The sequence below is a fragment of the Euphorbia lathyris genome, chromosome 3 (genome assembly GCF_963576675.1).
Source record: "Euphorbia lathyris chromosome 3, ddEupLath1.1, whole genome shotgun sequence".
Classification (NCBI taxonomy): Eukaryota; Viridiplantae; Streptophyta; class Magnoliopsida; order Malpighiales; family Euphorbiaceae; genus Euphorbia; species Euphorbia lathyris.
Genome location: NC_088912.1, coordinates 18,009,476 through 18,020,464, shown reverse-complemented (window position 1 = coordinate 18,020,464; position 10,989 = coordinate 18,009,476). Strand labels below are relative to the sequence as shown.

The window sequence follows — 10,989 nt, the reverse complement described above, 5'->3', positions numbered from 1 at the left end:
ATTTATATATTGAATTTTTATTTTTAAGTATAAAAATTTTATTATAAAAACTATATAGATTTTTTTAGGTGAACTTACTTGGATTTGACTAAGCTAGAGATTTGATTTTTAAATCTACGCTTTCTCCGAGCCTGCAAAATTAGTAGAGTTTGAGAAGGAGAAAATAATGGAATAAATAATTCTAGGGTTCAGTGATTATGTACCATAGGTATACAATCATATTATAATATTTATGAGATATTAAGAAGCAATTTGGGGAAAATTTGGTATCTGTACCCTAGCTGACGCCATATACATGTGTAAGGACGTAGAGGGGTATATATCCTTTCGTAGGACCATAAAGACTTGACAATACTAATTACATTTCGTATGTATATATGTAGATGACAGTTCTGATGAATTAGCGTGCCTTCTTTATTGATCCACATGTGAGAGGCAGTTATCTTCCATCATTGCTTTTGATTCAGACATATTAATTGGTCTATGTTACAAAATAATCTCAGCTGGTCATCACTCAATCTAAATTTTATGATTCCAAACATATTGATGTCACTATCAATATATACATTAGGAGTACAATATTGACTAAGTAGAAAAATGATCCCAAATCTGAAAAAACAAAGAAAACAAATTAAAAAAAAATCAATACAAAACAAAATAACACAATTTCACACCATTCCAATAAAAAGTTACAAAATTTCATCCAATTTAACGTAATAAATTTCCATCGATCTTATACAATTTATTCCACTTTTAAAAAATTTAAACGCCCTCAAAATAATACGGTTGCAAATAAACATGGGACAAACTCAATTTAAAACTATTACACATCATGTCAACAAAAAAAATATAATTTCATTCTTATTCAATATCAAACAATCTAATCAACTTTAAAAAACGAATTGCACGTGATTTCATTTACTTTCAATCAATTTCAAAAGCTTTAACCACTTATTTCATATAGTTTAAACAGTGATAGCACAATTTCATCAACTTTAACGTAATCTCAATTTATTTCAGAATATTTCAGACACTCACTCACATTATTTGACATAAATTCAACCAAAGCAAACAATCTCATCCAAAATCACACAATTTAATTGGATTTACCAAATTAATGAAACCAAGTTCAATTAATCTGAACAAATTTAAAACACTTTCACTAAAAATAATTTGATTTTAATAATGACTTTAAAATTATTGCAAAACTCATCTTTTAATTTTTGATTCATTAAGTCATTGATTTTTTATATATCTTATTAAGCCTCTAATTTTGTGTTACAAAATGATTTTTTGATTTGTTAACCTATTTTTTTTATCTGTTAACCTAAATTTCGAAAACAGATGAAATGATAACACTTTGTTAAGCATATGTTTATTTCTTTTTTTTTATCTCATTAACCCCCTAATTATCAAATTATTTAGTTGTGAACATTTAATTCAGTTAAAAAACCATTATTCATTTCATTTGTGGTTCAAATTATATTTTTTACAGTTTGATTTATGATTTTTACAGTTCATTTATAACCACATTACACATGAAACATACTTTTAAACTGTGAAAATAAAAATTTCGAAAGCAGATGAAATGATAATACTATGTTGAAAACTGATATTTTGGTCATCAGTGGTTTAATGTGATAAAAAAATATTAAAGGGTTAATAAAAGATTGATATTTTGGTCGTCAGTGGTTTAATGTGATAAAAAAATATCAAAGGATTAATAAAAGTTTAGGAGTTTAATGAATCAAAACTTAAAAGATTAAGGACCTCATTATACTTTTTTGTATATGTTTTAGGCTAAAAAAACAAATGCGAATACCAATATTGAGATTAAAAAAACATGTGAGAGTAAAATAGACTTAAAAGATGACGGAACTTCTTTCAAAAAAAACGATGAGGGAACTTACATGTTTTAGGCTAAAAGATGGATAAATTACACCCATGGCCACTGAACTTTACCATTTTAATATTATTACTACTGAACTTCAATTTTTAATAATATGGTCACTGAACTTTACACTTTTTTAATACTGGTGTCCAATCAAAACCTCAAAACGACCGTTGACGGTCTCAAAATAAAAAATTCAAAGATTTAATGATATTTTAAGGAACTTTAATTCTTGAAATTTTCATTTTGAGGTCATTTAGGTGTTGTTTGGTTAGGAGAAAGAAAGTAAATTTTTAGAGATAGAAAGCTCCAAAACATGTGATTTTGGAAAATAAAAAATGTGGTTTCACGGTAAATGTCGTTTTGAACAACTTTAATTCTTGAATATTTTCATTTTGAGGTTGTTAACGGTCATTTTGAGTAGTTAGTTAAAATTGAGTACCGACTGATATTTGAACATGGGTGTAATTTACCCCTAAAAAGACAAATGCTAATCCTAATACCAATATTGAGATTAAAAAAAATGTAAAAATAAAATAGGGCATGGTATTGTGCAGATATACAAATATCTGCCAAAAAAAATGCGTCTGCCGCGAGTCGAACCCGGGTCTATTGCTTGGAAGGCAATTATCCTAACCGTTGGACTACAAACGCCTGTTGATGTTTTATCTGAATACTGTTTAATTATATTCATTCGGTTATAGAAAAGGTTACAGAACCCATTATAGCTTACATTATCTTTTACATATGGTATTTAATGTGTTTTCTAATAATATCAAAAAAGAAGAAAAAAAATGTGTTTTCTAACAAAAAAAAATATATGCTTTCACTTTTTTTATGGTATCTAAATTTTTTTTAATCCAAATAGAACAAAGATTTTCGTTTGCAACTAAGAGATGACTACGGTTTTTCACTTTACTCAAAACAAGGATCTCAAAATTAAAATACTTGTAACATATGTCCTTTAAAATGTACAAACAATATTTAAATAACCTAGAGGTGGCAATTTCTGACACGAAAACACGAAAACAGAGCCAACCCGACTGACACGACACGATTGACACGAAAGTCATTTTTCTAACATTTATAACATATAAAACCATATGGAACATAAATATGAGATAACACGATTTTGACACGAAACACGACAATTGCCAGGTCTAAAATAACCTATCATTAAAACAATTCAAATAATTAAAAAATATTGTTGACAAGTAATATAATTTCATCAAAAATTACGAAACAATGTCTTTAAAATCTTAAACCACATCATAGAAACAGGTAGATAATAAAATTAAATAAAAATATTCAAAAATAATAAATACAATGTTCAAAAATAAATTATAATAAAGCAAAAATAATAATAATAACAACAAAAAAAACGTTTTTTTTATTCCGATCACCTAAAGAGCCAAAAAAAAACGCATAAAACTGTACCTATTTTTCAGTTATTTTTTCACATTTTTCTCTACAGCAGCATCAGTAGTAAGGGGTTATGAACAAAACTCCATTCCTGCAATTTCTTCAGTTGTTAGTTCTCTCTTTTAACCTCATCCGGGTTCGACTTCAGTTTCGTCGCCTAAAATTGTCTATACGTCTAATGTAGGAGTTCTTATATTAAGCACCGATCTATTGTGACTCCACTTAATAATTAACATAGTAGAACCTCTTATAATAATTATAAATCATATTACACGTGTCAAAATATGTATGGAAGGTTCTCCATTTGATATAGAGAACCCGATGCTTCTAATAATTTCCGCTAATGTAGTCACAGTTGAAGTTTTACTTTCTCAGACATTCTTAATATGTCTGAATGAATCCTATCGCCACCAATTTCGGGACCAGTAGCACCAGCAGCTACTCTTAGTACATCTTCAATGAACCCGAAATTTCCCATGATATCGACATGCGAACCACTCTCTATGCCTCTGCCTTCGAGCAGGCTAGAGGGCGGTTTGTGCTTATACTCCCGTATGAATGCCCGACTCCCCGATGGGTTGAACCGGGTTTTTCCTCTCCAGCCTTTAGCACACATGTAGCCTGCACTAATTACAGGCACACTTTCGTCGCCATCGACAAAGTGTACTCCGTTTTTCAAGCAACTGTCCTCTTCTCCGTTAACTGCGGTATCAATCCGAAAGGGAATGCTCTTGCATCTGTTGGTTGGCGATAGCTTAAACACGTATGATCTTTCCGTTGGCATCCCGACACCGTATGAGCAGTATATCTCCATATCAGGTGCATCAGGTAACCTTGTTTCGAGCGGGTTAGACCAGTATTTGTAATGTTTGTATTTCGGATCATCGAGATTATCAGCTATCCCGTGAGAGAAATGAGCCTCGGCACGCTGCATCATTTTCGGAGCAACAGAACGAAGTAAGTTGAAAGAAGAAACAGCTGTAAAAGCTTTGTTTTCCACAAATTTACGGACACTTTCTCGGTTAATCTCATCATATTCAGTAGAAACCTCTGCACATGATCCTGAATTCTTGTGTGCAGGAAGTTCCTGTTTACATAACATTTTCGGCGTAGGCATTACTATACGATAAATATACGAAAAACGGATGTAAAACTCGATAAATTACGTCCGATAATACCTTTGAATTGATAGAAGGAAGCTGAGAAGATGGCAATTCTGATGCAGACTTGCTAAAAGAAATGATCCGGCCGTACTTGACGGACTTTTTCACTTGGAAAACTTCATTCACATCACTTGTATTATCATTTACCGAAGATCTCCGGTACGTCTTTTTCGACAAATCGCAGACGTGCCTCTCTTCGGGAGACCAATCCAGGTTACCCCAAATAGTCTCTCCTCCTTTAGGCATCAATGACATTGTCGAATCCCATGTTCGAGACACCCGTAGGACGTGCTCCAGTGTCTGAAGCCGGAGAATTTCCGAATCCAAAATCCCCGGAAACATTGCTCTATTGCATAGATTAAAACAAGCATGTCAAATGGAATCATTTTCTTGTTCAATATGGCTGTTTAGCTTGCTCGAAGGTCAAATTAGTCCGAAATGACATTGTCCGGCAATTAACCTCCGAGCCAAGTTAAATGACCAAATTAACCCTAACAAAACAATAGATAAAAATTTCATTAGGCCCTTTAACTCAGTCGAGAAGTCAAATTAGTTCGAAATGACACTGAGAAACAATTAACCCCCCGAGCGAAGTTAAATGACCAAATTAACCCTAACAAAACAATAGATAAAAGTTCATTAGGCCCTTTAACTCGGTCGAGAGGTCAAATTAGTTCGAAATGACACTGAGAGGCAATTAACCCCCGTGCGAAGTTAAATGACCAAATTAACCCTAACAAAACAATAGATAAAAGTTTCATTAGGCCCTTTGACTCGGTCGAGAGGTCAAATTAGTTCGAAATGACACTGAGACGCAATTAACCCCCCGAGCGAAGTTAAATGACCAAATCAACCGCGACAAAGGTTGGATAAACTAACCTGATGAAAGCAACGTCTTTTCCTTCAGCAGAGAGTAGATTACTAATAGTCTTTGGAACACCGAGAAACGTCGGACCGATGTTCATGATTGATTTGATGTACTTATTGCACCAACCTGGACCACCACCGCCTCCGACCGGAGGAGGTGTTTCAACCCATTTAAGGAAGTGCAGAAAATATACAACCCCCATAGAATGGGGAACCACTACCACTTTCTTATAACCATTTGTTACATACATCAGTTCTATTTTACTCTTCAATCTACTAAGTGCCTGGTCTCGAATCTGCTTGTTTCAATTACGGAAACTGTTTAGATCGAGTATTGATTAAACAAGTTTAATATGCGGAAGGAAAAATACTAACTCAAGAAACACAATATTTACATGGTTCGCCTATTTTCCCTATATCCACAGGCGAGGAAGAGCACATAATTCATTAGTAATCCGCAAATTAGGAAACTCTCTATCTTTTACCCAAGTCTCAAACTCTCAAATCCCACGAGACTCGATTACACCCAAAAGCTCACACGTATGCATATTCTAGAAACACGAAATAAAGGGTATATGCAACGATGGTCACTGAAGTTTAAGGAATGTTTCACAAAGATCACTGAACTTTACTTTCTTTCAATAAAACCCATTTGATTTTAATATAGTCATTATTGCTGATTTGTGTATAAATATTCATCGGAATGGTGATGTGACATCGAAGATAACGACTATAATGCCAACTAAGTGCCATATTGGGCAAGAGTGTGATTTGTATTTTTTTTTTATTTGTGGCCTGGGATATGTCACGTCAGCCATAAAAGTCAGAGATATGTCCAACATGACGATTAGTTGGCATATATTCAATGGTCTTCTGTGCTATGTCAACATTCCGATGAGTTTTTCTACACAAATTAATATGAAAATCGATGATTTTATTAAAAGAAAATGAAGTTTGACTACAAACTTCAGTGACCGTCGACGCTTTTTACTCCACAAATAAAGGTAAAAACTTTTGTTTAAATAGGTCTAAACGTATAATGATTTTCATAGTTTAAAGAGGAACTTTTCAATTCCTATTCTAATTGGGAAAACCGAACTAAATAGGATTCTAGACATAGCTTAACAAATCATTAGCCGCGCCCCGAAACTCAATTCAAACTCATAATCAGAACAAATCATGTTACATTCCTCTAAACATAGTCATACCTTATTTTCTTTAACTGCTTAAAGATAAATTTGATAAGGAAAATCAGAGTTATGTTTATACCTCAGTGTTCTGAAAAGAGAGCCTCCAATCGTATGCTGCCATATGCAAATTCTTTCCTTCATAACCAATTCTAGCCAAATTCTCAATCAGAACAGCCCAAACAAAGTAGCCAGGAGCAAAGTAGTCAGCTGCAACCAGCCCCGGGACTGCTCGAACCCGAATGCCAGGTGGATCAAGACCGGTCTCATTGTCTAGAGAGAGGTGATCTAACCAACACAATGGCCTACAAATTTCAATACCAACTTGATATAAGGTCACTTAATCTCATCAAAGTATCAATTTGGGAATTGAGATGAGAAATGCAAGTAAAATGCGAAAAAGATAAACACGGATTAGGCAACAGATTTCGGTACAAGTTTTATAGGATAAAACACCTAAAAGGTACAGTTTGGGGAATATTTCCCAATCTAGGGTTGGTTGGAAAATATTTCCACAGATGGGACTGTTTTTAACCATCCCGTTAATAAGCCCCAGCAACGGGGTCGAGTACGTTGTAATAAAATTAAAATTTTAGTTTTGTACAGGAACCATGGCTTATACGGCGGATCCGCAGCCGTTATAGCCTTATTATGGTGGTGAGACCGCCGTAATAAGGAGAACGGCGCACTCTGTGTCGTAACAAGTAGTAAAGCAGGAATCTCTGCCTCTTTTAGAGATTCCTGCCAAATATCATGTCCGGCCTGAAAAAATTTCAGGCATCATTTGACTCGATGGCTAAAAACAGCTACATTTAGGATAATATTTCTCAACCAGCCTTAGATTGGGAAATATTTCCCTAAACTACACCATTTAAGAATTTTAAAGAGACAACCTGATAACATGATTTATCGGGACAAACCGACAACTCGACCTGTTTGACACGATTATCAACTCCCTAAACTACACCTTAGTAATTAAAAGAGACAAACCGACAGCTCGACCCGTTTGACACGATTATCAACTACCTAAACTACACCTTAGTATTTAAAAGAGACAACCCGACAACTCGACCAGTTTGACACGATGACACGATTATCAACTCCCTAAACTACACCTTGGTATTTAAAAGAGACAAACCCACAACTCGACCAGTTTGACACGATTATCAACTCCCTAAACTACACCTTAGTATTTAAAAGAGACAACCCGACAACTCGACCCGTTTGACACGATTATCAACTTCCTAAACTACACCTTAGTATATTTCAAGGACACAACCCGTTCCCATTTGACACGATTATCAACCATCAGTAAAAGGTTGGAAAACATTTCCCTAAACTACACCTTAGTATTTTAAGGAAACAAACCGACAATCTGGCCCGATTGACATGGTTATCAATTCCCTAAACAACACCTTAGTATTTTGAAGGAGACAACCCAACAACACGATTTACAGAAACAATGTGACTCCTTTGACACGATTAAAAATTATCATTTTATTGCATTTGTATCATAAAATTTGATGAAAGAAAAGGATAATTGAAGTAAAAGAAACAACCTTTTGAACATTTCAGTGAAAGTTCCACCCCAAAGTCTCTGTCTGAAAAGACCATGAGCACAAGGTTTGCCTTCCCAAAGCTCTAGCCCCCCAGTGATAATGCCAGGCACCAAAACCACTGGATGTTGAGCCATTAATCCTTCCCTTTTCAACCTCACTCCTGGTGATTCGGGGACCTGAAATTAGGAACGCCAAAACGAGTTATATAGTACGGATAAAATACAAATTTAGCCTTATGATTATTGGGAGGAAACGGATTTACCCTCTCCCTACAAAACAAAAACAGTAGAATCTTAAAGCTAACGTTTATAAGATGGTGCAATTTTAAGTCTCGTTAAGAAGATAGGGTAGATGCGATTTTAAGCCTTATTAAAAGAATTGTAAGCCTCATAGTTGCAATTTTAAGTCTCGTTAACGAAATTGTAAGCCTTAATAGGTGCAATTTTAAGCCTCATCTAATATTTAGGGTGCAATTTTAAGTTTCATTGACGGAAGATAAGATAGATGCAATTTTAAGCCTCATTAACGAAATTGTAAGCCTGGTAGGTGCAATTTTAAGGCTCATAGGTGCAATCTTAAGTTTCATTAATGGAAGATAAGATAGATGCAATTTTAAGTCTCATTAACGGAATTGTAAGCTTCGTAGGTGCAATTTTAAATCTCAATTTTAATGAAGATGTGCAAATTCAAAGTAGCCAAAAGGCTGCAGATTGGAGGATGATTAAAAACATGAAATTGCACATTAAAAAAAAAAAAAGTCTTATTTTCATGTTTAAAGACTCGAATTGCACTTAAATTTAAAAAACGTATAGGGTAAATCAGCTATGGTTCCATAGGACTAAATTTATATCTAATAATACCTATATGATATAAATGCAACCAAAAAAAAATAATAATTATATCAACCGAGTCTACAATTTAAATCATTTAAATAGTGTTATTATGTTAGAAATTGAGAATCTTACCTGAAATCCAGGCAATGTGGCAGGCAAACAGTGATACAAGAACACCAGCAGCCACCAACTGGTACAAAGATACCCAATCATCCAACAACAAAAATCTACATAACCCCATTCTTTTCTTAGCTTCCTTTTCTTCCTCTTCTTGTTAATTTCAACTTCATTTTGTGTAAATATTCCATCTTTATTCTCAACTTTTGGGGAAGAACAATCTTCTTCCTTGCCAATTTTTTTGGTTTCACTAAAATTTACAGGCACCACATACAGTAACTTCCTAAACCTAAGAATTAAAGCCATTGAATAGCTTAAAGGCTTCAAATTCCCCATCAACAACAACCCATTTGAGAAAATCTATCTTAGAGGCTTCAAATTCACCATCAAATTGAGGAAATCTATCAAATTAACCATAAAAAAACAGCCCATTTAGGGAAATTAGGAAATAGAATGAGAAAACCCCAAAAAGGGAAAAACAAAATTGAAGAAGATGAAGTTGCAGAGTGATCAATGGAGGTCAATTATAGTGAAAAGAAGGTTATAGAAAAACAAAAACCATGTGATGCAGAGAAAATGAGGGAAAAAGATGAAAGATTGAAGGGGAAAAAGGCAATTTCTTTTGAGGTGTAATGAGCTTTCTGATTTCTGGTTTCTTATTCAGAATAGTGATGAAAAAGAAGTGAACTTTCTGGGTGTGTGTTTATATAAAGTGTAGATGAAAGGTCTAACCATTATTTCTTGTAACTTTCCTTTCTGTGACACTTGTGTTTGCTTTTTCTCTGCATGGTATGCTGTCTTGTCCTAGCCAGCCAGATCTTCCTCATTGTTTGTACAGAAAAATGGCATATTTCAACCTGTTATTATTTCTATTTTTATTAATGGTAAATTTCAAATATAATTCTTTTGGTAGGTTGTTGTCAATGTTGATGCTGTAAATTTGACTATTAAGGAATTCATAATAAGGAAATTTTTTATTAATACATATTTACACCTTTAAATTTGACAAATTTTAGCATCTTGAATTTTTCAAATAATATATCACACATCTATATAGTTAGTTTTAAAAACCTATCACATACCTACGGTTAGCTCATTCCAACCTTCTGCATATAAAATCGTTGATATGTCATCTTTGATAGACAAATGACATACAGAACGAACTCACGCGTTTTTTTTTATAGCACGCACATGTCATATTATTTGTTAAAAATGATAATTTTACAATTTTGTGTGTAAAAGATCTCAATGAGTCAACTATAAGTGTGTAATAGGTTTCTAAAGCCAACAATAAATATGTGATATGTTTTTAAAGCCACCTGTAAATATGTGATTGGTTATTTTAAAAGTTCAGGGTGCTAATAGGTAAAACTTGTCAGTTTAATAGTGTAAATATTTATTAAACCTAAAAAAATTCGTCTAACTTTTTAATTTTCAGGTTATTTACACTGTTATTTAGTTAGAAGAAATTAAATGTTTTAAAAGTAAAGATAACTTTTTTGAAAAAACAAAAGCATGGTTACATAGTTAATATATTACTAAATAAATTTAATTTTTGAAATTTTTTATTTTCAACTTAAAATTACTTGGTTTTGCTAATTATAAGTACCTTAATCTTTTAAGTTTTAGGATAATTTGAAACTCCACCATATGATCCTAATATGCTTGGATCTAACGGTGAATGACCAAATTTATTTGATAATTCAGGATCCATGTAAGGATCCATGTAAGCACTACCGATAATTAGTATAATAAGTAAAATTTATTCTTGGATGTAATTATCAGTTTAAGCTTTTAATGCAATGGTTCAATGACACTTCCAAACAAGTTTATCGATAAACTATAAACAAAGATCTAACTCATCCCAAAAGATACCTCAAAGGGTGACGATTGTCTCACATATTTAAGGAGTCATATAGCTTCCTCGTTTAGCAATGTGTGATGTTTAAC

The 10,989-nt window shown here is 33.2% G+C and overlaps 1 protein-coding gene and 1 non-coding gene across 3 annotated transcripts; both read right to left on the bottom strand.

Moving 5' to 3' along the window:
- Nucleotides 1-2,473: 2,473 nt before the first annotated feature.
- Nucleotides 2,474-2,545, bottom strand: TRNAG-UCC (transfer RNA glycine (anticodon UCC)). Its single transcript has one exon. It is a non-coding gene; the product is annotated as a tRNA-Gly (tRNA).
- A 628-nt stretch (nucleotides 2,546-3,173) lies between these two features.
- LOC136222990 (putative phospholipid:diacylglycerol acyltransferase 2) lies at nucleotides 3,174-9,849 on the bottom strand. 2 transcript variants are annotated; one of them, XM_066010717.1, is made up of 6 exons: nucleotides 9,055-9,849; nucleotides 8,090-8,265; nucleotides 6,613-6,835; nucleotides 5,356-5,639; nucleotides 4,492-4,822; nucleotides 3,174-4,241 (listed from the first exon to the last, which is right to left on the bottom strand). In XM_066010717.1, the coding sequence occupies exons 1-6, from the start codon at nucleotides 9,373-9,375 to the stop codon at nucleotides 3,663-3,665; spliced, it is 1,914 nt and encodes a 637-aa protein (XP_065866789.1). In that variant the 5' UTR covers nucleotides 9,376-9,849; the 3' UTR covers nucleotides 3,174-3,662. The 2 variants fall into 2 exon arrangements, with proteins under 2 accessions (XP_065866789.1, XP_065866788.1); XM_066010716.1 differs by having other exon boundaries at nucleotides 3,174-4,400; nucleotides 9,055-9,847.
- Nucleotides 9,850-10,989: the final 1,140 nt, after the last annotated feature.